The following is a 26636-nucleotide window of genomic DNA, read 5'->3' as shown; positions in this document are numbered from 1 at the left end:
GATCTGCACTTCGTTGTACGTCGCTCTGGATAAGAGCATCTGCTAAATGCCTTGTAATGTAATATATTTATTGTATTGCTACTACTTCCAATGATCTTTTGGTGCAATAATATCAGCAACCACAAGATGGTGTACAACATCAGATAATCGATGTGGCTTGATTTGCTAAACGTACACTTATTTTTCCTTTTTGACAATACTTCTTGTATTGCTACTGAAAGGATTACTGACTTCTATTTGAAAGGAAATCTAACAGATCTTGTGCATGATAAATATAAAGCTCAATCTTAGTACCTTGAAGTTTATGGGCCTTTAATGCATTTTGTGTAAAGTAATATAAACATTAAACCTAAAATTTTGGTGGAAGGTTAACGTAATTTAATGTTGATACACATATCTGCAATATCAAACAACAAATGTAAAATTTCAATTTCAAAGTGTGAGAGTGACACTGAAAATCAAAACAAAAACCATATTTAATACAAACTTTGAACATATACATCAACAAGTAACAAGCATCCAGAATTGTCATCCCAAGAACACCCTCCTCACATATCATCCCATGATATCAAATGTGTCAATGTGGTATGTTAGTGTTGGCTGCACATAACATACAAATAATTTTGATGAATTTGTATGCTGTGTACCTTGGGGAGCGAGGATAATATGTACTGTACAATAACTACTCATGCAACAGCTGTTAACACAGAACAGAAAGCATACAAAAAAGAAGAAAAAAAATCAGTCTTGCTTAAATAAAACAAAAATATAAAAATGTCAGACTTTGTCTCCTTGTGAAATCTCCCTTTGAAACCACTGGGAAACAGTTTGCTTGTGTTCCTCCACCCACTTGATGTTGATCTTGTTCATATTCAGGATGTACTCAAAAAAATTTTCACCAGAGTGGTAAAGGGACATTTCGTTGTAGATTTTTTCTAGCTTCATTAACTGTAGCGAGGCAAAGGAATCAAAATGGAACATGGTTAGGAGATGAACTTTGACCCCATCATCAGAAACTCAGTCATCATTGTCACAGAGGATATGCCCCTTTCCCAAATAAAGGCAATGACACACAATTCCACTCAACTAAGTCACAGTGAGGGAGAAAGCAACAGAGAGCTAGAGAACTGGACGTCAACAAAGTGACACAGGTAATGAACTGGGTTAAGTTACAAACAGTTTTACCTGTTGTTGCTCATTTATCGTAGGAACTCTCTGCGTCATCCCATGAATTAAGGGATAAAGTGAATATTCTTTCCCGAACCTGAAAAGAATAATCTCACTCATGTTAAACAACATCTGAGTGTGGAAGTCAGGAGCCATTTACAATGGAATTAAAATGTAGAAATCCAGAAATATGGCACAGTTCAAAGTTATATCAAAGTTAATTTAACATGTATATACCAGATAAGATCAAGGCTGACTTTGCTAAGAGTATAAAAACACAAAACTATAGCATATGCAGTATCATAAGACAACACAATACAAAACATATGGCACAGCCCTGCACAGAAAGAACAGGAGGACGGGCTGGTCAACAGATGCACTGCTCAGTTAGGATCTGCTGTGTTACCACCATAAGAAAATCTTTAGTACTGAAACTGAATGCAGGGATCATCAAATCACGATCCTCAAGGGCAGAGAACTCCTGGTTTTCCACCCTCCCTTTACCTGGGAGTCAGGTATGAAGACCTGAAGGTCAATCAGTAGTATGAATAGAGAAAACCAGGGCTGGATTTGGATTCAAGGGACATATTTGATGATCCCAGCCATATTGTATGGGTTCAGTAAGGCACAGGAACTCACTTTTTGATGATGTTGGACCACTGGGATGCCACAAAGTCCCAGACCAGTGACTGCCCTACCACATTCTTGGCAATGAGGCTGATAGTGGAAATGAAGTCCTCTGGCTTGATTTTGTCTGGGTTCAGAGTGTATTCAAGGTACCTGTCACAAAGAATGGGATTATATTCCTGTTTTTCCCTTCCCTCCCCAATTTTGATCATATTTATAGGCTCTCCTATCGGAGTAATATGCTTTGTCAACTGTAGAGGATCAAACCAGGGTCAAATACATAATTTTGTATTCCGATACTTACATGTTTTTCTGAGTGTGTCTGGTGTATTGGAACCTATGAAATACACTCAAAAATTGCAAACCCCAACTATGAGATTTTTCTGTGGGATTTGGAATCCTTTCTTCTGAGAGTGTGTACCAAGGAATAGTACTTTAACTTGACTTGCGGCCTTGGAGGGCTCATATCTTTCGTACATACTCATTTACAACTTAGATGTTTAGAGTCAGAGCCGTATAGCAGATTATGAAAGCCATGATGTAATTGAGTGTTTGACTCCATTCTGACCTGTTGAGGATCCAGACGTGCTTGGTGCAGGCCAGGGCTTCCATAAGCCTCTCTCTCTCTTGATTAATGGGGGAGGTCTGCAACATCTCCCAGGCAAAGTCCCACTCCAGTTCTCCTCCTGAAGCTATGGCACTGCAGTACACCATGGGCCTCAGGTTGGGGTGTATCCTGCAATGCACATCACATTCACCATGGAAAATATGACTAACATGCATTTGCTTCAGATCTTGCACAGACACATACGGTGGTGTGAAAAAGTGTTTGCCCCCTTCCTGATTTCTCTCTTTTTTTTTTTTTTTTGTCACACTTAAATGTTTCAGATCAAACAAGTTTAAATATTAGTCAAAGACAACACAAGTAAACACAAAATGCAGTTTTTAAATGAAGGTTTTTATTATTAAGGGAGAAAAAAAATCCAAACCTACATGGCCGTGTGAAAAAGTGATTGCCCCCTAAACCCAATAACTGGTTGGGCCACCCTTAGCAGCAACAACTGCAATCAAGCATTTGCGATAACTTGCATTGAGTCTCTTACAGCACTGTGGAGGAATTTTGGCCCACTCATCTTTGCAGAATTGTTGTAATTCAGCCACATTGGAGGGTTTGAGCATGAACCGCCTTTTTAAGGTCATGCCACAGCATCTCAATAGGATTCAGGTCAGGACTTTGACTAGGCCACTCCAAAGTCTTCATTTTGTTTTTCTTCAGCCATTCAGAGGTGGACTTGCTGGTGTTTTGGATCATTGTCCTGCGGCAGAACCCAAGATCGTTTCAGCTTGAGGTCACAAACAGATGGCCGGACATTCTCCTTCAGGATTTTTTGGTAGACAGCAGAATTCATGGTTCCATTTATCACAGCAAGTCTTCCAGGTCCTGAAGCAGCAAAACAGCCCCAGACCATCACACTACCACCACCATATTTTACTGTTGGTATGATGTTCTTTTTCTGAAATGCGGTGTTACTTTTACGCCAGATGTAATGGGACACACACCTTCCAAAAAGTTCAGAGTATTTTCCCAGAAGTCTTGGGGATCATCAAGATGTTTTCTGGCAAAATTGAGACGAGTCTTAATGTTCTTTTTGCTCAGCAGTGGTTTTCATCTTGGAACTCTGCCATGCAGGCCATTTTTGCCCAGTCTCTTTCTTATGGTGGAGTCATGAACACTGACCTTAACTGAGGCAAGTGAGGCCTGCAGTTCTTTGGATGTTGTTGTGGGGTCTTTTGTGACCTCTTGGATGAGTCGTCGCTGCGCTCTTGGGGTAATTTTTGTCGGCCGGCCACTCCTGGGAATGTTCACCACTGTTCCATGTTTTCACCATTTGTGGATAATGGCTCTCACTGTGGTTCGCTGGAGTCCCAAAGCTTTAGAAATGGCTTTATAACCTTTTCCAGACTGATAGATCTCAATTACTTTCTTTCTCATTTGTTCCTGAATTTCTTTAGATCTCGGCATGATGTCTAGCTTTTGAGGATCGTTTGGTCTACTTCACTTTGTCAGGCAGGTCCTATTTAAGTGATTTCTTGATTGAGAACAGGTGTGGCAGTAATCAGTCCTGGGTGTGGCTAGAGAAATTGAACTCAGGTTTGATAAACAACAGTTAAGTTATGTTTTAACAGGGGGGGCAATCACTTTTTCACACTTTTTCTTTTTCTCCCTTAATAATAAAAACCTTCATTTTATTATTAAATTATTATTAAAATATTGTTTACTTGTGTTGTCTTTGAATAATATTTAAATTTGTTTGATGATCTGAAACATTTAAATGTGACAAACATGCAAAAAAATAAGAAATCAGGAAGGGGGCAAACACTTTTTCACACCACTGTACACTTTCTCTTATGTGTCTGTGCATGTTGTTTCTTTATATTGTCACTTTTTTCTGTAGTTTTTTATTTCCATAGCTTTATCCAGAGAAAGATGTTGAAAATCAGCCATTTTCTGTGAACACACCATACAATCCCTCAGATGCTTGTTTTTAATATTGAAACAATCCTTTGGCCACAACTCAAACGTATAAACAAAGAAATTAATGACATGAATTGAGCAATAATTATGCCCACGCATGCACACACACACACACACACACACACAAACAGAATAGTTTTCAAAACTTAGGGCAAGATCAGCATATGTCATGCAGCTTTCCCCCAGCTATAATATTTGAAACATTTTCATTGCGCAACTGAAAGAAATGTTTGCTCACGGATTTGTGGCTGGGTCTTTCCGCAGTCTTTCGAATAGATTCGTTGCCATCTTTTTGCACTTTGGAAGCTCAATGGCACAAGCAATTGTGACTGCATTAATCTGGTTAAGCCTGCAGAGAAAAACATACTCAGTTGCTAAATGATTTTCTCATACGATTCATTCATACCATGTGGTTTAAAGAACTGGGCTTGTAACAAGGGGTGGATAAAATGATATTTTAAAGTAATGATAATCATAGGTGTTTACCCTGAATGGTAATATTGAACATTACAGCATTAACAGCATTAATGTTTTTAACTGTACAAGAAACTTCGAATTTGTGATGCAGGGCTCGTTTCACGGAAGTTGAAAAGATCTGCGAGATGCGACAGATTTCTCCTGCACCATTTTGCGCGTTTCACAAAGAAATCGCAATTGCAAGCCTCAAACGCCTGTCGCAAGCGTGTCCATGCAGGCAATCAATAAATCGGCTATAGTTCTCATTCGCCTGTTTCCTTTTCTATCTTTTTAATTTGTGCACAGCATTAGCGCTCCTCAGTAAAGTGGGCTGGCCATGGGTGCCCATATGCCTAAAGTACTCCAAAGGGTGGAAAATTAATCTTGCATCAGATGAAAAAAAATGCTTAGCTACGTCTACCTGGTACACATAATATCATAGCCTACACTTTATACTACCGTGAGGTGTTTTGCTATTTGTTAAATTACTTTCACTTAGATGCCATCCATTAGTAACATCACCTGTGACGAACCGGTGACCCAAATCACAAATCACCCAAATCACTTCAAATGTAATTGTTGTGTGTGCTCCCAGATTATATCTAATAGCATACTCTGTAAGTGTATTTCTACACACAAACCTCTGCGTGTCAGTCAGTGCATTGATGGGAATTTGTAAACTACCAATTGCACGAAGGTCTTTTGGAAGACCAAGTAGTGATTTGAAGTGGAGACTGGTGAAGAACTACTCTCCTAAGCACCTTAGGAAAATGTAGAGAACCATAAAACTAATGATTTATTAGTTATTAGTGAAAGCTAAGTTATGTTAGCAATAGCAACTTGAGGCTGTCTAAGGAGCTGCTAAGATTATGGAGACAGAAGCTGAAACAGTGACATCGCCTCAGAACTATCCAGCTCCATTTTACATTGCAATAATATTTTTGATGCATAGGCCTACATACATTTTTTTGTGATGTGATCAACTACCATTCTATACCATTCAGTTTATGCTCCATAGACGCAGCAATTCACTTTTGTACACATTTAAAACATGATAAACTATGTACATGTGTGATTTTAAAAAGTGAACTGACCTGTAAATCACCCAAATAATTAGCTAAGTTTAGCAAAGTTTTGCAAAGAATGTCATAGACATAATAATAATGGCACTTACTGGGCAGTGTGACTGTCCGGGATGGATGAGTTCATTGTGAAGTTTTCAAAATGGTCATAAAGTGGACCTACTAGCTTCCTTAAATATGCCTGGGAACACAGTAGTGAGATGGGTGCCATCATATTCAATTTGTATGAATTATTTTTATTTAGACTAATATGATTACACACATACTGCTATTGAAATGTGATGGTGAGCTGACGCTTGGGTTGACTGACTGACCTTCATGTGGCCACAGACATCAGAGCGATCGAACATGAGGATTAGATGAAGCAGCTTTTCATTGGCAGTTTCCCATGGCAGAAACTCTTTGTCCTTCAAGAGATACTTGGTGGTGTTCAAAGCCAGGGTGATATCAACATATTTAAATCTTGACAAGAAAAGAGATATCAATGAAGATACTAAGGTTTACAAATAATATTTGGTATTCCGATGCCTCTTATTCATCCTAAGAATGAATCGAACAATACTTGCATTTTTGTTCAAAACACATTTGTTCAAGAATCACTATCAAACACATAGGGCTCTATATTCAAGAATCAGGAAAGTTGTATGTTCTATGTTGCGGGGTGTGAGGACACTGGATGTTTTTATGCTCATGATCATGCTTATGGTCCTGGAACCAGCTCCAGAAAGTTATCAAACTGGATCACTACATCCCTGTCGGTTATTTTAAAAGTTTACTTCAGACACTAAAAACTGAGGTCTGCTGCTGTTTTACTTGAGACTGTTTTACTTAAGATTGTATTAATGTGTAACTGTGTTGTGCTTTTGTATGGTAATGCATTTTAAGTTGTAGTCTCTGCTTGTTTCTCCCTTGGCCAGGACTCCCTTGTAAAAGAGATAACCATCTCAATGGGAGTCACCTGGTTAAATAAGGGAGAAATAAAAATAAATAAAAAGTGAATACTTGTGGACTCGGGTGGCAGACTAGTCTGCGTGGAAAGTTTCAACAAGCCGCACCAAAAATGTAACATGCTGCTTGATCTCGACTGACACACCCTGAGCAGTGGCTGTCTTCCCAATGCAGCACACAAAATGACCAAAGCACTCAGGTGCTTCAAGTCCATGATGAAAATAACAGAGTGACAGCTTGCAACACAGCCGGAAAATAGTGCCTGTAATGTGAAGAGAGAAGAGAATAGTGTGTTCTTTCCGGAGAAGGGAAGAGACGAGACCATTGAGCTCACCTTGCCAGATTAAATGCATCATCAATTAGCTGAGCTCTGTTGAGGGTGGGTATTTTCTGAAAGATTAAATGCAAAACATGGTGAATGTGTGCAAAATGGAGGATATTAAGCCTATTCCACATGCTCCTGTAATACCATTATTCTTTATTAACTTAGCGGAGTGACTGACAAGACTTAGGGTAGGTATTCGTAGGGTATTCTTCTGATGCAATCCAGTGTACAATCGGCTCCAGCATTATTGGCAACCTTTATTTATAAATGAATAACACAAATGCTGTAAACTGAAGAATAATAGTTATTGACATAAACTTTATATTCCAACAAGTATAAAGCAATGCGTTTTATTTATGATTCAATGGAATTAAGTCCTCCTTTTTTGTATTTCCAAAAAACAGGTTCCACAATTATTGGCACCCCTGGTTTAATACGTTTTGAATATTCCTCCATGCAATATGTTTTAGAATCATCGATATCTTTGGGATACCCCCCTCTTCAGTTCAGACCACAGGTTTTTCATGGGATTTAAGTCTGGATGCAGCCTTTTTTTTTTTGAAGACATTTTTATTAAGGGTACCAATGATACACTTGTTGTCCGCTTGACTACATTCAAACACCCGGGACTGGGAACTGAAACCTAACATATGTTAGTCCTTTGCACTATAATATACTGGTATATACAGCTATTTTAATTAAACATCAGCACTGATTGTACCCACTTTATTATGTTTGTAAGATTGCATTTTCGAAAAACGAATGTTCCTGTGATATTAATTAAACTTTACTTTTATCAAATGTATTATAAGTCTTTCAAATCATTAAAGCAACACCAACCAATCTTATTACAACACTATGATTACATGTGAAAAATATATTTAATTATGTATCTTAACACAGATATTCAAAAATATTCACGTGCTGTGGCACCTTTTTTTGTAGCAGCCAGAAAGACTGAAAGAAAATTTAAATGGAGATGAATGTGTACAGGATTTACCTGGTGATCTGTCTCCAGCTGTTGAAGGAGTTTTTCCCAGTTCTCAGGGTTGTAGTTAACTCTGTAATACCCAGTGCAGTTAACATTGGCAATAATCCACTCATTTTCATTACACTGATACACCGGCTTCGACACTAGTGAGAGAAAACAGCACCTGTCAGATACATTTTTGTCATTCACCCCACAAATCCATCCCTTTTAAGATCACTACAATCCCATAACTTGCTTTTAGTAAATGCTCATCAACATCATTTTATATCACATTTTATATTTCTGCAGACATTAGGACTGGAATTCACATCTTTGTATTTTGAGTTTCAACCATAAATTCAAATGAGTTATTTAGCGATGATGGACATGAAAGATTATTATTTGACACCCTTGTAAAAGAAAAAGAAAAAAGAAAAATTCTACAGCATATATTGTTTCACATGTATATTAATGTGTAATCACATGTAATAACATGCGATTACGCATTAATTAAGCTCTCAAATCACAGAATCTGTAGTGCCAGTGTATGAATGAGCTCAGTTCTTACCCAGTGCGCCTGAATGAACTCAGTTCTTACCCAGTGTTCCTGAATGAGCTCTGTTCTTACCCAGTGTTCCTGAATGAGCTCAGTTCTCACCCAGTGTTCCTGAATGAGCTCAGTTCTTACCCAGTGTTCCTGAATGAGCTCAGTTCTTACTCAGTGTTCCTGAATGAGCTTAGTTCTTACCCAGTGTTCCTGAATGAGCTCAGTTCTTACCCAGTGTTCCTGAATGAGCTCTGTTCTAACCAAATGTTCCTGAATGGGCTCTGTTCTTACCAAGTGTTCCTGAATCAGGTCTGTTCTTACCTGGTCCATCCACAGTCAGCAAATCAGATCCAATCTCTCCTGAGCCTGATTTCATCACTTTTATTGGAACCTGCCAAATAACCCTGTCAAGTGCAAACAGACAAAGACAGAAGAAAGAAGAATGTAAACGGTACACTTTTCAGTGTTGAATCATCTCTTGCAGAGTACACTGAAACAATTACTTATTATTTTATGTTAAAAAGGAATTTACTAAACCAGCACTAAAGTGTTTTGCAATATTCAGGTGAATTATTAAATGTAATAATTGTGTTAGGCAGATATTAGTCAGTATAATAAGTTTCTGCAGGGTAGAAACCAATATTTCAAAATTCTGCCTAACAACAGTGGGTACTGGCTCCTGATTGGTGCATGAGGAGTTACCGCTAAACTGCGTGAGTGCCATTTGAGTTCTAGAAAATAAATTATTTATGTGAACTAACGAGTAGCTTAATGGCCCTAATACGCCGTCGTAGCTTTTACTAAGTTTTAGTGTATTGAATTTAAAATGTCTCCTCTATTCAACTTGAGCTCTAAGTGCATACAGTACTATTTAACCAGTTATGTTTAACCATATGTAAAGACTTAAATGACTTCAGGCAGCGAGTTTCCACACAACTTTCTAGTAAAGTTAACTAATCTAGGGATTACAGTGTACATACGGTCCCAAATGAACTCATACTATAAACTCTGTCTGAATTTAATCAGCACTGGACAGTTTAATGTGCAAGTTACAATTAGGCATTATGGCATCACAAGAACATTGTAATCAAAGATTATTAAGACTTGAGATAATAAAATCCAAGTCACTGTGATCCAATGGCAGTGTCAAAACTATGGGAATAGCCTGGATGGGAACTTTCAAGCACCAGGAGAATAAAGAAGACAAGGCCAGTCGTACATAGTAAAAAGTTCAGTGTTAAACCAACTCTTACAGGGTTCCTGTGGCTCCAACTGGCCTCATATGTACTCTGTCTGAGTTGAATTAACACTGGACATTTTACTCTTTCCTTCTTTTTTCCATCACCTTTGTCTTAGTTTAATCTCTACTAGTGTGGTGTTAAAAATGGTATCTTATTCAAGACTGACTTCTGTTCTTTGTCTGTGTTGAGACTGAAGTGTTCCTGTGACACTTCTCCAGATGTGGTGTTGATGGTTATCATAGGGTAGCCAGATTGTAGTATCCAGGTATCCATGACTTCTGCTACAACTATGTCAAGGCTGGTGTTGTCCACTGCCTTGAAATAAAATAAAAGAAAATGATTTATGTCAAATCTTTTAACCCTCATGTTATGTTGTGATTTTATGTTTGGGGTTAAATGTATGGGAAAGTGCCACCAGAATTATTCACAAAGAAATCTGACATAAAAATAGAAATGGTTGTATCTTTTCTTCCATTTCATACCACTACAGAGGGTAAAGCTAACCCCACACCCCTTTGTATGCACAGTTTGTACAGGACTTTTGAAAACATAGCATTATGTTTAATTCCTGTTTAATCACAAAAAAATTTCAAATGAGAAGAATCATACAGTATCAAGATTTAAGAACTGGTTAACTGGTGGTTGGGCTGACCTTTAGAGCAGGGTTCTAGACTGCGACCAAAATGGTCGCATATGCGACCATTTTTTGAGAGTGTGCGAGCTACAATTTCACGTAGTCGCATTAGTGCGAGTGCATGATGATCACCGGTGTTTTGGTGCCGCTCCGGCAGCGAATATCACACGGGTACTGCTTTAGCCATTGTGGTTGAAAATAGTACTTTTTCTTCTTCCCTGGCTCAGTCGCTCTCTCCCTACCTGCACTCTTACTGCCTGTACCTTCATCATTAGTGCGCGTGCGCGTGTACGTAGCGGCGCTGAAGACAAAAGGCGCGAAACAAACAAACAATCAAAAAAATGAACCGGTCCATTACAGATTATTTTAAAAAACAAAGTGAGGAGAGAGAGAAGGAGGCTGGTGGAGAGGGAGAGCCAACAATATGTCCCGAATCACACACGACTGATGATGAGAGTGCAGGCAGCAGGGAGAAGAGTGCAGGTGGAAGCAGGGTGCGACTGAAGAAAAAAAAGTATTGCTTTCGAACACAATGGCTAACGCAGTACCCGTGGTTGCGGTACGAACGGGTGAATTTAGATTCAGATTTCCTTTATTGACATTGGAATACCACAAAATTCAGAGTTCAGTTTGGTGATGGCCTTGGGATAAAAACTGTTCATTAATCTTGTGGGTCCAAAACATTCAATGTTTGGCAGTGTTCAGTTCACGTATGAATGCTGCAGCTAATAAGTTATGCTGTTAGTAGGGAGGGCAAAGTGGAGCTTTAGAATGTAGACCGCTGTGTGTGCACGTGAGCTCGCCAATAGATTTCTCACAGAAAACGTAATTTGTCCACTTTTTTACTTCACAGTAGAGGTGATCAAACTTACAATAACTAAGTGCTAGTGTGTTCTAAGCCTTTACTGGTCCCTGTACGATGTTAGCATGATGTAGCTAGCATACGCGAATAGCACAAAGCCATACAATTTGCTTTTTAACGGCACTTGGTCATTCGGACGATATAAATAAAAGCATTCGATTAAGTTCGACGGCACCGGAATTTCCTGTCGTACCGTGCATAAATGGCAAAAGTCCCACCATAGGATTTATTTAAATCTTTAAAAGTTATACATTTTCTGAATCGTCATTAATTCATCTTGTTTCTATCAGTGATTCGGCGTGATCGGACAGTTCTGTAACTATGTAAATGACGTAAGAAGGATACAGCAGTGTTATGCTAAGCAAAGCTGTTATGCTTTGCTTTTATGTTTGTTATGTTTTGTTATGTTCAGTTATGTTCAGATTAAAATATTTTGCAAATAACAAGTCTGGAGTCACTGTCAATCTTTACATCAATGCAAAACTAGGGTATGCAACTATTCATCAAGGTCATTGATTAATACCATGCTGTACAAAGAAAAAAGGTGCGACCAAATCATATGCTGGTGCGACCAACTGAGAAAGTTGGTAGCACCAGTGCTACCAGTGGAAAAGTTAGTCTGGAACCCTGCTTTAGAGAGATGTCAAACACTGAATGGGGCCAAATAGACCCCAAACATAATATGAAGGCTAATAATACTAAATGTTACATTATTTTAATACACTGCACAGAATATAGGAACATGGGTTAGAATCATTGTAGTCTGTTGTATACATGTTAATTTATTCCACTGAAGGTACTGCAAATGTCAGTAAGGGAACAGATTCTGTATTAGTGCATATGTTTTAGCTGCTGTAGATGTTGTAATATTGCATTTTAAACTTACCATCTGTAAGTGACTCCAAAGATCTTGTGTTTCAGCACTGTCATACTGGTAAGTCTTCAAAAAAGACTGAGGAGATACAAGCTTTATTCCATGACTGTAAACTCAATGGACCGACTGGTTGAATATCACAAACTGGTTAAACATATTTTGGGTGAAAAACAGACTTTCTGATTGTATTGATTGACAATCATGGCAATGGTGGGAGTAAATGTGTCACAAGGCTTTGTATTGTAAATATAAAATTATACATTCCGTTCCAATACTGCAGAGTTTACGTGTAGCCTTCATTCAGTAGACATGAATAAGACTAAAGGAATTAATAACATTGCAATTTCATGTTATAGCATAGGGCTCCCAGGGTCCAAACTGTCTCATTTAAAAACCTTGGCAAAGATCCTTTGGAGCAGGGACACTGAAATCTGGCTGTCATGGCTAGCAGTACTCTTGGATTTCATTCCTCCCCTCTATTCAGGGCTTAATTTAAACCTGACACAGCAGGTGAGTGGAATCTTATGGAGCCCCCTAGACTGTATAGATTTTAAATATGGAAATCTGTATTTTCAATTTTGCCAGTTGTTACCCTCAGTTTTGTAATCTGTGGTTTGCCAGTTGGTACCCACAGGCAAACCGAATGCACAGATTACAAAACTGAGGGGACCAACTGGCAAATCTGAGAGATTTTGGCATTTAAATATATATTTTTTAACTTAGGGTGTTTAGGGGGCTCCATCTGTGGCCAATCATTGAAATGTTTGGACTATGGACTATCAGGCAGAAGAGAAACAAGAAGCACTACTGACCTTAAGGGACACATTTGTGTATCCCTGCTTTAGAGTGCCAACATTCTTGGTTGACATACTTTTACAACTATCTTGAAGAGCTCTATATCAATTTTATATAATATATTTTATATAATATTTTTAATTAATGAATAACCCTGGTAGCAGTGGCTATAGAAAATAAACAGATGCTAGCGTGTACAAGTGTTCAAATCAATTTTTACACGTGCTCAATGGAAATGGTACAGCAATAGAAGATCGGCTCACCTGAATACCCTTTTCAAAGACACTCTCTGTCAAAGTATCGGCCAGCATTTTCAACACTGCTGCCCCCTAAAGGTAAACAAAATAATAATAATTTTTACAATAGCTAACAACCATTTTTTGATGCCAAATTAACTTTTTCTGAAGTTAGCAGGACTTAGCACTCTTTGTGGACCAAACTGTGAATTATTTTTTAAATTGGATTTTCCTTGTATATACAATCCATTTCAGCAGATTAATCTTTTATTGCAACAATTCAGGTTAAATACTTTGCTGAAGGGAACAAGAAGAGAATGTGTCCCAGTAGAGAATAAGCTAACCGTTATCCTACAGTGACACCCTTGACATTTCCTTTTATGCTAGCCTGCTAGCTGAATTTTATCAGTGTTTTGTTGAGAAAAGGAGAGCCCTGCCATGCTCTGCCTAAACTTTGGCAAAGGCAAAGTGAAACATAACAGACAGAGAAGGAGCACCAGAAAGCCGTACTGTCAGACATTGCCCCAAACCCCTCACTCCCGATCCCTCTCATACTGCATATGTATACATTTGAACACCAAAAATGAAAGCAATGACAGGATATGGAGTCGGAAACACCTGTCCAACTCTTTCAGACATTTCTTATAGGAAATGTTACAAAGCAGCAGGACTGAGAACGGAAATGGAAAAATATATACTGTAGCATTTAAAATGAACTGAAAGTAGGACCTTGCAGTACGAGATTAAGTCATACAGGTTCATGATGTCATCAGGAGTTTGTAGATTGTCCTCACTGAGGACATGATAATTGGCTTCAGAATCCATGGATAGCACCATCTGGGTTTCCTGAACAACCATGAGATCTTTCTGGAAGGAACAGAAGTAACAGTTTTCAGAAAGGACTGCCATAAATCCAGCAAGCCCAATCCTCAACCAAGTGAACTGCTAGGTCTTTATTTCAACAACAAAATAAGCAATCAGTTTAGACACAATGCAGTAGTTATACAAGTAATAAACTAATCAATTATATCAGTCATCAAAAATTAAATGTTGTCAACTGCTGTAATGGAAAAGTTAGGCTAATTGCTGAGTAGCAACAAAAATCACAAGACACTGAGGGCCACATTAACTTTTTGAATGCAAAAGCAGTCTCTACAAGGTCACCATTTTACATCATGAAAAAATAATATACAGTGTACAGTGGCTTCAGAAAGTATTCAGACCCCTTCACTTTTTGCATACTTTATTGTGTTGTAGATTTTAAATGGATAAACATTTTTGCCCTTCAATCTATGCTATAAATATGCTATAACCAATAATGACAAAGAGTTTTGCTAATTTATGTCCTCTTTAATTTGCAGTGGCTCCTTTTTTTTTGAGGTATTTACATCGATATAGGGTGATTCATTAATTAATTAATTATCCTGGCCCGCTTATCCTGAACAGGGTCACAGGGGGGAGCCTATCCCAGCATACATTGGGCGAAAGGCAGGAATACACCCTGGACAGGTCGCCAGTCCATCACAGGGCACACACACCATTCACTCACACACTCATACCTACGGGCATTTTAGACTCTCCAATCAGCCTAACCTGCATGTCTTTGGACTGTGGGAGGAAACCGGAGTACCCGGAGGAAACCCACGCTGACACGGGGAGAACATGCAAACTCCGCACAGAGAGGCCGCGGCCGATGGGGATTCAAACCCAGGACCTCCATGCTGTGAGGCGGCAGTGCTACCCACTGCACCATCCGTGCCGCCCTGATATAGGGTGATGCCTGTAGGAATCATATCCATTTTTATACATAGTTCCCCCCCCCATTTTAGGGGACCAAAGGTAATTGGACTTCTCAGTTATTTCTGATTAGATTCAATCACTTCCTTAATGCTGGTATAAGAAAACTTTCAGTATCTAGTCTTGATTCTAGGCTTTTGATTGCCTTTGGAGCCTGTTATTGGTGTTTTTCACCATGAGGCCAATGTTGTGTCAATGAGTTGTGCCAATGACAGTGAAGGAAGCCATTATGAGGCTGAGAAAAAAACCAACAGTATGCACTGTGCATAGATGTTTTTTATTCTAAAATCAAAAATTTTCATTTGAAAATATTTAGTTTTAGTTTTATTTACAGCAGGATATCCATATAATATATAATATAATACAGTACAGTCCAGAATGTATTAAGTATTCTGGGCACCTTGCAATATGGACTTTCGGACACACATATGTGGGTGTTTAATTGTGCAGTATTGGTGAACTGATTATGTTGTGTTGCTACTGTACTTGTCTGAGTCTCCAACACTAGGGTTAGCCACCTCTGACCTACAGTATGAGAAACAACGTGCAGTATAAGGAGTTGTGTGTGTATTTTGCAATACATTACGCACAATATTCCAAGTGGGCTCCACTTTGTCCACAGCCAGATATGACAAGTATGTTGCAAAGCCCTCCTTCAACCAGAGGTCATTCCACCATCTCATTGTGACCAGGTTTCCAAACCACTGTATGGAGGAAAACAGAAAAAGGAGGATAAGCTTAGTAATAGATTAGACACGGGTTATAGATGAGGCATGGGGTATTTGACGTGTCATTTGTGCACATTTGTGATGTGTGTAATATCTGTGCTGTCGGCATGATGGGTGTGGGAGGTAACAGTCACCTTCATTACAAGCAAATGTAAATATGAACGGTAGTCAGAGGTTGACTGTATGTAAAAGGTGGAGGAGTCAAGAGGGTAGAATGATATTGCTGAACTTAATAGGATCTGACAACACACTGATGAGTGAACTGATAACATATGAAAAGAACATGATTTATTTTAACAGTGGACATTGTTACAGCTGTCAATATAATGCATTCACATTAATATTTGTACACATTTGACGCATTTCCATAAACGGACTTCCCAGGATGGATATATTTCAAAGCTTTAGTGGCAACCCTGGTTGACCTTGAATAATTTCACAGCAGTGGCTCTGAAACCATTTCCTGTGTTTCTAAAAGAAAGAATCTGCTGATGCAACAGTTTACTCTTTTGATCTTGAAAGTGATTCCACATTTGAATTTGCGCAAGTAAACCAGCAAGCTCAATAACCTCTTGGATATAACACAAAATGGAGAATCAAAAACTAAACAGCAGATCATATCATACAATTTTTAAAGAATTTCAACAAAAAATTGCAAAAAAAACATTCAGCAGTCTTTCCCCCCCCCCTTTGCGCCTTAAATCAGAGTTATCAAAGTTCAGTGTTCACATTGAAAAACAATTTTCCACTCTAACATCTGTAACAAATTTATTGCTAAAATATGTCATTTGGAAACGGTTGGTTGAATAAATTCTTCCATGCATATTCACGTACCAAAATAATGGCAACTGCCGTGCAGTCATTTTGGTTTTATGTACAAAATATATAAACCCACTTCCCCGTTTTAAATTGTTTAATGTTTGTAGGATAAACAAACTGACATTTAGCAATTTGGGTAGGATGCTATGCATGATAATAATGACACCCAAATTTGGCTAAATATCTTCCTTATTTGGGGGTATTCAAGTTCCCTGCCATCTCTGCTTTCTGGGTCTGGACAGTGCAAGATTTTGTGGGTTGGACTTTCATAGTATGTGGGCGTGAGCACCCAGAAATCTGAAAAGACTTCTGTTGAAACGTACATCGTTGTCCTCTGGGGGAGAAAAGGAGGGTGTAGTTGAATCCATTTTGTTTGTGTACTTTGAAAATGGGACAGTGGAGGGAGAGAGTCCACAAAGATCAGCTTTTGGGGCAGTGGAGGACAGTGGTAATGAAGTGTAGGAGTTTGCATTTTCCGACAAATCGGATGCACACCCTACGTTGTCCATTGAGGAATGACAGTCAATGACAGTCAATGACACTGTCGTTAACAGTGTATAATTATAAAAAACTGGAGCGGCTAAATGCCATTTACAGATGGTCTTTTTATGTTTCTTGAATTTTTACCAAATTGTGAGAAAATGAGATTATGGCCTGAAATGCAATTTAGCTTGTCACATAGAAATAGCTGTGTGGATTACATCCTGACATCTGTACCAGCCTTTCTTGAATAGATCTTAATGCATCGCCAGGAGACCAATACAGTAGGATCTTGGAAGTTGTAATTGGATGTAAGATAAAATACGAAAAACATAATTTAAAATTAGAGACGGAATTTGGTCCAGTTGGCATAGAAATACTTACGTGGAAGAATGTCCATTTAAATAATGGAGACTGCACCTTGAGACCAGCCTCTATTTGTTTAAAAATGAAAATTGTTTAAGGCAATCAAATGGAGTGAGGGATGGATATGAACACCAAGATATTTAAATCCTTTAACTATTGGTATATGTGAGGGCAGGGCATTTTTACTGATTCCTGTGGTAAGGGGCATCATTACAGATTTTGTCCAGTCTATTTCTTATCCTGATATGGCACTGAACTCATTAAAGGTGGATAGAATATGTGGTAATGAAGCTGTAATGTCATGAGCAAATAACATCACAACATAGAAGGTTTATTTATGCTGGGTATTGTTAACATTTATCGGTTTGATGGATATCGATTGGCCAGAGGCTTCCAGGACAGAGCAAACAGAAGGGGTGAGAGCAGGCAGCCCTGACAAGTGCCTCTTGAAATAGAGAACAGTTCCAAAACCTCCCAGAGATACCCTCAATCACAAATGGGGTGTGGCCATCCCTGGCAGAATGAACCACATGCAGAAGTCTTGTAGAGGTGTTCCTTAGCCTACCAGACCCTTTGCAATTACTAAGCTCACCAATGCTCTCTTTCTTTGCAATGATGTTCCAAACAGTTAGATTCAGTAAGTCTATTGTTTAGCCTATGATCTCCGACTGTGTTGTTCTTATTTCTCAGCCTCATAATGGCTGCCTTGACTTTCAACTCTGTTGACAAACACTAATGTGTACAAACTTCTGTATTATGGTCAGAAGTGGGCTTCTAATATTTACTGAAAATGATTTCCTTTCCCTGTTTGACTAAGGAGTTTTTGTACTTTTTTATACATATTGACCCTGTGTCTATGATTTCTGTAATTACACATTTACTATCGGAGCATGATCACAGGACATACCTGATGTGCCAGTTCATGTGCTACAATGATGGCAGATATCTGTTTCTGTGTAGTGGAGAAGTGCCCTGCATCATACAGCAGAGCGTCCTCGGCATATATGATCAAACCCCAGTTCTCCACACCTAGAATGCCATCAGCTAATTTAGGCACCGCTACCTGATCTGTGATGGACACAAAGAAATGAGTACATTGTATATGGCAATTGATAGTACAGGATCTATACAACATACTGTAATAATGCAGAGAAGGTCCTGTTGTACTAATGTCTTTCTGCTAAAGAAACTGAAATCAATTTAAATAATTAATTAAGCCATGATATACAGATGTATAGTTATTTGATCAAACTTACTAACCGGAAATCTTTAAATTAATCTTGATTCCTCCTTTGTTTGTATAGATATTGGTTTTCTATCAGCCAGGCCTTGACAACAAAGCAGATTTATTTGGCTAACAGTGCAACTTTCATTTTTTACATTAAATTACATTATTGGCATTTTGGCAGATGCTCTTATCCAGAGTGACGTACAGTTGATTAGATTAAGCAGCAGACAATCCTCCTCTGGAGCAATGCAGGGTTAAGGGCCTTGCTCAAGGGCCCAACGGCTGTGCGGAATTTATCGTGGCTACCACCACGATTAGAACCACTGACCTTGGGTGTCCCAGTCATTTACCTTGACCACTATGCTACAGGCCCACCTTTCAATCTTTTCTCCTGAGTCTCTTTCTCCACTCCTAACCAATGAGATTACTCATTTTTTTGACAGTGGTAAAATGATGTCATTGACATAAAAAGGATCATAACCCTTTTTATAGTGCTGAGACAGTTCAGATCATTTTTTTTGGAATTGGATTGGACATATATTTGATGGTGACAAATAAATGCTCTTTCAACTTTTTACGCCTATGGTATCAACAACAACAACAACAAAAAGGCATCAATACAAGCAACAGAGAAAAACTTTTGTTAATACTGCACAAAAAACATCATTTTTTGTACAATTTCGATATCAACATATACACATATGTACACACAGGTCGAAACATAAAAAAATCTTTGCTTACCAAGTTTTCTCAAAGGATATTGTATGTGACTATACTCTTCATAAAATGTGAGAATGTTCCTGGTGATACTGTGCACATAGTCCACATGCCCTGTGTCTATGGCTTCAGGCCTTGCCCATGTCTGCAGTAAAGAAACACAATAAATGTAATTTATGAATAAAAGGTGCTCTTCTGATAACCGCATGTCTACTTTACCTAATAAAGTGCTCAGTGAGTGTACATAAAGTGGCTCCAGAATGATTGGCACCCTTGATAAATATGCCCAAAAAATGCAAAAGACATAATACAGTTATTGACATAAGCCTTATTTTCTAATATGTTTAAAGCAGTGTGTTTTATTGATGATTAAATGGAATCAACCAAAAACATCAAAAAAGTTACAAAAATATATACAGTACTGTGCAAAGGTTTTAGGTAGGTGTGAAAAAATGCTGTAAAATAAGAATGCTTTCAAAAATAGAAATGTTAATAGTTTATTTTTTTATCAAATAACAAAATGCATGAACAGAAGTGAATGAACAGAAGAAAAAAATATTTGGTGTGACCACCCATTGCCTTCAAAACAGCATCAATTCTTCTGTTGAGATCTGGGCTCTGTGGGGGCCATACCATCACTTCCAGGACTCCTTGTTCTTCTTTACGCTGAAGATAGCTCTTAATGACATTGGCTGTATGTTTGGGGTCGTTGTCCTGCTGCAGAATACATTTGGGGCCAATCAGATGCCTCCCTGATGGTAATGCATGATGGATAAGTATCTGCCTGTATTTCTCAGCATTGAAGAGACTATTAATTCTGACCAAATACCCAACTCCATTTGCAGAAATGCAGCCACAAACTTGCAAAGAACCTCCACCATGCTTCCCTGTTGCCTGCAGGCGCTCATTCTTATCTCCAGCCCTTTGGCGAACAAACTGCCTTCTGCTACAGCCAAATATTTCACATTTTGACTCATCAGTCCAGAGAACCTGCTACCATTTTTCTGCACCCCAGTTCCTATGTTTTCATGCATAGTTGATTTGGTTGGCCTTGTTTCCATGTCGGAGGTATGGCTTTTTGGCCGCACTTTTTGGGTGTACCTGGGTCCCACTGATTTCTGCCAATTCTGAGCTAATGGCACTGCTGACATTTTCTGATTGCGACGGAAAGTAAGCATAATGTGTCTTTCATCTGCTGCAAGTTTCCTTGGCCAACCACTGCGTCTATGGTCCTCAATGTTGCCCGTTTCTTTGTGCTTCTTCAACAGAGCTTGGACAGCACATCTGGAAACCCCTGTCTGCTTTGAAATTTCTGCCTGGGAGAGACCTTGCTCATGCAGTATAACTACCTTGTGTCTTGTTGCTGTGCTCAGTCTTGCTATGGTGTATGACTTCTGACATTAAACTGTTTTCAGCAACCTCACCTTGGAAGCAGATTTTGGCTGTTCCTCACCCACTTTTAACCCTCCTACACAGCTGTTTCTGTTTCAGTTAATGATTGTATTTCAACCTACATATTGATGATCATTAGCTTCTGTTTGGTATAATTTGTTAATCACCCACCTGACTATATGCCTACAAAATCTTTGACTTTGTACAAGTGTACCTAAGGGAATTGATGCTGGTTTGAAAGCTTTGGTGATTTGATTTTGATTTTTCTTCTGTCCTCTCTCTTTGTATTTTGTTAATTGACACTTAATTGATATATTGATATTGAACTATTAACATTTCTATTTGTGAAAGCATTCTTACTTTACAGCATTTTTTCACACCTACCTAAAACTTTTTCCACAGTACTATATATATACCCAAAAAACAGGTTCACCAATTATTGTCATCCCTGGTTTAATACTTTGTGCAAACACCCCTGGCAAAGGTCACAGTCATGAGTCATTTCCTATAAAGTTAGAGAATTTTGGAGGGATTTTGATCAATCCTCCATGCAGAACATCTTCAGTTCAGACCACAGGTTTTTCATGGGACTTAAGTCTGGAGACTAAGATGGCCATTGCAGAACATGGTTGTTGTTTTTACTTAACCATTTCTGTGTGGATGTTGATGTATGTCTGTGACCAAGTCTCAGCTTCCTAGCAGAGGCAACCAGATTTCCTGGTACTTTGTCGAATTCATTGATCTTAAATAGTACCCCTGGACCACTGGCCGCAAAGCTTCTGAAAAATATGATGACCCACCACCATATCTGACAGTAGGTACAAGGTGCTTCTCTTTGTATACATTACATTTGATGTTGATGGTCTGTATGACCAAAACGTTCAATTTTGGTCTCATCTGACCATAGCATTCTCTTCCAGTCATAATTCGAACGAGGTTTGGCACACTCAAGATGCTTGGTTTTGTTTATTGTGCTCAGTAAGGGCTGTCTTTGTGCCACCCTTCCAACAAGTTTGTTGATATGGAGGCATCAATTCAGACTTGGTGGCCCCAAGACACAACCAATTGCTACATTCTTCAACTGCAATATTTCAGTTACTTATGGCCTCCCTCACCATCTTCCTTAGAAGATGTTACTCTAAAAGTTACTCTACCTTAGAGCTGGGAGATGGTTTGGGGTTTTGCTGAATGGACTGGGTACATATTCAGTTAACCTACCAGATACTCAGCTCTGTCTTAATGAATGTTCCAGCTCCCTCGTCTTGTCAGAACTTTCCAATTTAAAAAAGCATCTCAAAATCCATTAATGGGCACCCCTTTGTCTTTTAAAAAGAGAGGACTGGAGCAAGGCAGTAACAGAATTCCTGACAGCCTAAAGCAGATCCAAAAAGGATCCCTATCCAAAAAGGTTGGATTCTTTAGACCAGGGGTGTCTCATCTTGTCAGAAATTACTGGATTCATACCGGCCAAAAAAAGCCAATGTGGGTGCAGGTGTTTGGCTTCACCCAGTCCTTGTCAAGGTCTTGATTGAAGACCATAATTAATTAATAAGTTGAATCTGGTGTCATGGTGCCAGGAAACTATGCTAAAGCGGTCCTCAAGGACAGAGTGATGACAGAATAGCATACCCTTAGAATGAGCCTCTCATCATGGATCTCTTTGGATCTCATGCAGGACACTGTGAAGGCTAATAGGTAAGTTGACATCTTCACAGTAGGAACAAACTCGGAAACTATCCATTGTTCTCCATCAATTTCCATTTCAACTTGGTCTGCAAGTATGAGAAAGTTGGGGCCAGTGAGGACCAGTTAGTGTCATATATTTGGTCAATATGAGTACCAGTTAGTGTTATATATTTCATATTTAATGAGTGGTTTCAACTTAGGTTCTGGAGAGCAAAAGGCTTTCCTTATTATTCAGCACTTGACTGACCAATTATACAGTTAACTCACTTGGGCATAGAAAATACATATCATTTTTATTAGTCTATTAAAAAGGAAAACTCGGTCTCGGTATGGCCCTGAAATCCAATATTCAGTACTTACCACAACAAAAGTAATTGCTTTGATCTGCACTGGGTCTTCTAGGTCTGAGTTATGCTATATACATAGAATAACGTCAGACAGATAAAGGTATGGAAATGTTCTTAACATGGGGTAGGGTGAACACCAATGACCTGCAGTGCCATGACAATGTATTAACCTTATTCCTGATTTCTTTTGCTCTTTATTTGTAACTTGTAATATTAGAAAATGGGAACATGGGTAAACACAAAACACTTTTAAACATTTAATTTATTTTAAACAGTACTATTAAACAGCACTTTAGTAATTGTCCCCTTAATCTTAAAAAGTGGTGGCACCACCTTCAGCAGCAATGGCTACAATCCAGCACTTTGTATAAGATGATATTCTTAGCCCACTTTTCTTTGCAGAACTGCTTAGATTATGTCTGGTGTAAAGCAAATACAATATTTCACAGTAAGAACGTCATATCAAAATGTGGTGATGTTAGTGTGATGCTGTGTCAATGCTTTGCTGCCTGGACAACTTTACTGATGGAACCATGAATTCTGCTCCTCACCTGAAGATTCTTAAGGAAAATGTCTATGAGCTCCAGCGGAAACGTACAGTAACTGGGTTACAGTATCTATCAAAACAGTAATCCAACACACAAAAGCAAGTCCACATCAATTGACTGAAAATAATCTAATAATAAAATTTAAGTTTTGGAGTGGTCTAGTCAAAGTCCTGACTTTATAGAGATAGCGATGCTACAGAACCTGAAAAGTGCAGTTAATGATCAAAAATCTACCAATTTATGTTTATTAAAGCAGAAGAGTGGGTTAAAATTCAGTGATGTGAAAGAATTTTATCCAATTATAGGAAGTGTTTGGTTGCCATTATTGCTGCTAAATGTGGTGAAACCCGTTATTAAATTTAAGGGGGCAATTACTTTTTCAAGTTCAAGTTCAAGTTCAAGTTACTTTATTTGTACCCGTAGGTAAATTTGTTTGCAGAGAGAGTCACACAATAAGGGTTCACAGGGGTGACATGGATGAAGGGGTGAAACAGTAATTCAAAAATGTTTTGCATTTACTCAGGTTCCCTTTGTTAAATCTTGAATAATGCAATTTAACTGACAAGCTAGATGAATATGGTTTGTTGTTTTATTCCACTCCTGCAGAGGTAAGGGGTCACAATATAATGTTCTCTCGGCAAATAAATAGATATTCAAGCGCGCAAAATTGAGAATAGAGAGAACAGAAAATGCAACTGCAAAAAGGCTTGCAGAATGCTTAAAGCTGCATTCCCATGTACAGCATTGTGTGTTTGAGGCAATGAATGTGTGGTGTATCAAGGTTGAATCCCTCCAAACCAAAAGTGTTCACCACCTTTGCTCCAGATCTCTTGTGATCCAGCCCTGCTTTGTTCCCAGGAAGATAATTTGGACTGGCCACTTACCCCATGCAACTCGAGATGTAGCGACAGCTGACATTAGATGTGTTGTATCATTTGTAACACTGAAAAAGTATTACATTCATAGGCAACAAGAGAGTAAACATGGTTGAATTCTTACCTTTCTGGGGCATATTGCTTAAAGCTACAGAGCCTTCCCTGTGGATTATAGTGATGTTAAACAGGGCTTTCATTGCTGGCTCATCAAAACAGGGAAACACTCTTCTTGCGTCCATGGGTTCCATTTTACTAGCTGCAATGAATGCTATCATAACACTAGATGTGTAAAAGAAATGAAGGATTTGAGAAAACATAAATACATGCATAGTACATGTACACAGAAAAGCCACATCTGGTCAAGTTGAAAAGTGCACTGAAATACTATGGTTCTCATTGTATATTGCCCATTTTGTATTCATTTTAGAAATGAAATGGAACCACAGTCAGGAGAATTGTTAAGGAAGCAACAAATCAACAATTTACCACCATTTTTGACAGTGAACACATGTTCTGATTTACAAAATCTCAGTACATCATGCTCTTATGTTTCGGCTTATTTTTGCTTTTACCAGAACATCCCTCAGTGGTCCACATCCATAATCATGAGAGCATCCCTCAGTGGACCATAATCATAACACCAGGATAAGACAAATGTTTTTATAGAGATTGTCCTGCCACCTACCATTAATGTGCTGACATATTCAAGAGGCTGAAGATATATGCAAGCTCGAATAGATACAGTATTTGGGGAACATGGGAATAACTGTTCTTTCAGGTGAAGTAAATCGATTTCACTGTCACTTCCTTTAACTCCTTTACTCCTCAGTGAAAACTCATACATTTCATAAGGAAGAAGCCATGCACATTCTTCAATGAGAAATAATTCTTACCTTTCATTTTTTCCATTTTCCTTGTAACTATTGAGAGACATGACATTAGATCCCCTAAAGTCTCCCATAAATTCGCTGATGAGGTAGTAAATTCTGCCAACTCTTAAGGTTTCAGCAAGCACTATTTCAGCAAATTCTCTGATGTCTTCCAACAGGTGGACCTGGTTAACTAGCACGTTTTTCCCATTTTCCTCAATCACACCTAACACAGTCAGATTGAGCTCTTTGCTGTGAATGTAGATAGTGTTGGTAGCATTCACACACTTGAACCTCACAGTAGAATTTCCATTGAAGTTGTAGTTCTGCTCCTTGAGGCTGTCCAACTCGGTGTACAGGTGAGTCTGCAGGTAAATCTCATAGCTCTCTGGAATCAGGTTTCCTGGCAGTCTCATATCGGGTGGTTGTCCAGTTGGGGCCAAAGTGCTGGTCAGAACTGTTGGCAGCAGCAGATTAGGGCATTCTTGGGTTTGCATGAGGTGGAAAAAGACCATTCCGATGACAGTGGCAAGTGCCAAAGCTGCCACTGCCACAGTGACCACAGCTGCAGCCTTAGAGATGTACACATTCTTGGACATGTTCGATCAAGTTGAAATGTTCTTAAAAAAAGGTACTCTGCTGGCTTTTAACTGTCACTGAATCTCAGAATGTCTTTTTGTAGTTCCCAGGAACAGTCACTGAATCTCAGAATCCCTTTTTGTAGTTCCCAGGAACAGTCCATCAGGTTCTGTGTGACCACACAACCTCTGAGTCTGACACCAGCGCTAACAAAGTTGAGTATGGACAAGTTGTTTGGGGAGTAAGACAATGAACACAACAGCACCGGTTAACTGTTTTCCCACATCTGGATACTTCTGAAAGTTCTGGAAAAGTCTCCCACTCTTGCTGGGAAGAGTAATCCCACTGATTTGAATCTCCAAAAACAAAAGGCTCACATCCAAAGGGCCCAAAGCAACACTTCCTCCATAAGCCAGGGGGACATATTATCTTCTCTCCCATAGGATCCTTCACACCTGATAATGATACATGCAGCTGTTTGCCGTAAGAATGTTGTCCTTGTTGCACCACCCACCCAAATATTTTCAAATCCCAGAATGCACTTGCAGGTCTGGGATCCACACAGAGACTAGATTACAGTGTGTTTGGCAAATCAGGAACATGTGTGTGCAGCAGTGCATGAGGCTGGCGCCAGAGCTATTGGGGGTTTGGTGGGTGGGATTTCTCTTTTGAAAACCTCCCTCCCTTTCTCACATTCTCAAATAACATATTTGTGCTTTTAAAGTCTGCCAGTTCCTAGAAGGTTGATGTTTTGAGGTGTTATAGAGGTAAGCAATATTAACTTTTGACACCCAGTATGCTTTTCCGCCCTTATTTACCATTGGCTCATTTAACTTATATTATTTCTACATTATTAGTATTACTTATTTTTGTCTGTTTTCCTTTGTCCTCTCTCCCCATTTGTT

At 38.8% G+C, this 26636-nt stretch overlaps 1 protein-coding gene across 2 annotated transcripts; it reads right to left on the bottom strand.

The window, feature by feature from the left end:
- Positions 1–434: 434 nt before the first annotated feature.
- On the bottom strand, positions 435–25999 carry LOC133131420 (aminopeptidase N-like). 2 transcript variants are annotated; one of them, XM_061246784.1, is made up of 20 exons: positions 25177–25999; positions 24408–24562; positions 22457–22599; positions 19460–19580; positions 18398–18558; positions 15688–15801; positions 14030–14167; positions 13328–13393; positions 12282–12347; positions 10066–10214; positions 8980–9062; positions 8142–8275; positions 7151–7206; positions 6183–6330; positions 5961–6049; positions 4569–4679; positions 2363–2530; positions 1807–1947; positions 1186–1264; positions 435–948 (listed from the first exon to the last, which is right to left on the bottom strand). In XM_061246784.1, the coding sequence occupies exons 1-20, from the start codon at positions 25749–25751 to the stop codon at positions 778–780; spliced, it is 2868 nt and encodes a 955-aa protein (XP_061102768.1). In that variant the 5' UTR covers positions 25752–25999; the 3' UTR covers positions 435–777. The 2 variants fall into 2 exon arrangements, with proteins under 2 accessions (XP_061102768.1, XP_061102769.1); XM_061246785.1 differs by lacking the exon at positions 1186–1264 and having other exon boundaries at positions 865–948.
- Between the last annotated feature and the right edge of the window lie 637 nt (positions 26000–26636).

The sequence above is a fragment of the Conger conger genome, chromosome 6, assembly GCF_963514075.1.
Source record: "Conger conger chromosome 6, fConCon1.1, whole genome shotgun sequence".
Classification (NCBI taxonomy): domain Eukaryota; kingdom Metazoa; phylum Chordata; class Actinopteri; order Anguilliformes; family Congridae; genus Conger; species Conger conger.
The sequence above is the reverse complement of the archived record's forward strand: the minus strand, read 5'-3'. Positions and strand labels throughout refer to the sequence as shown.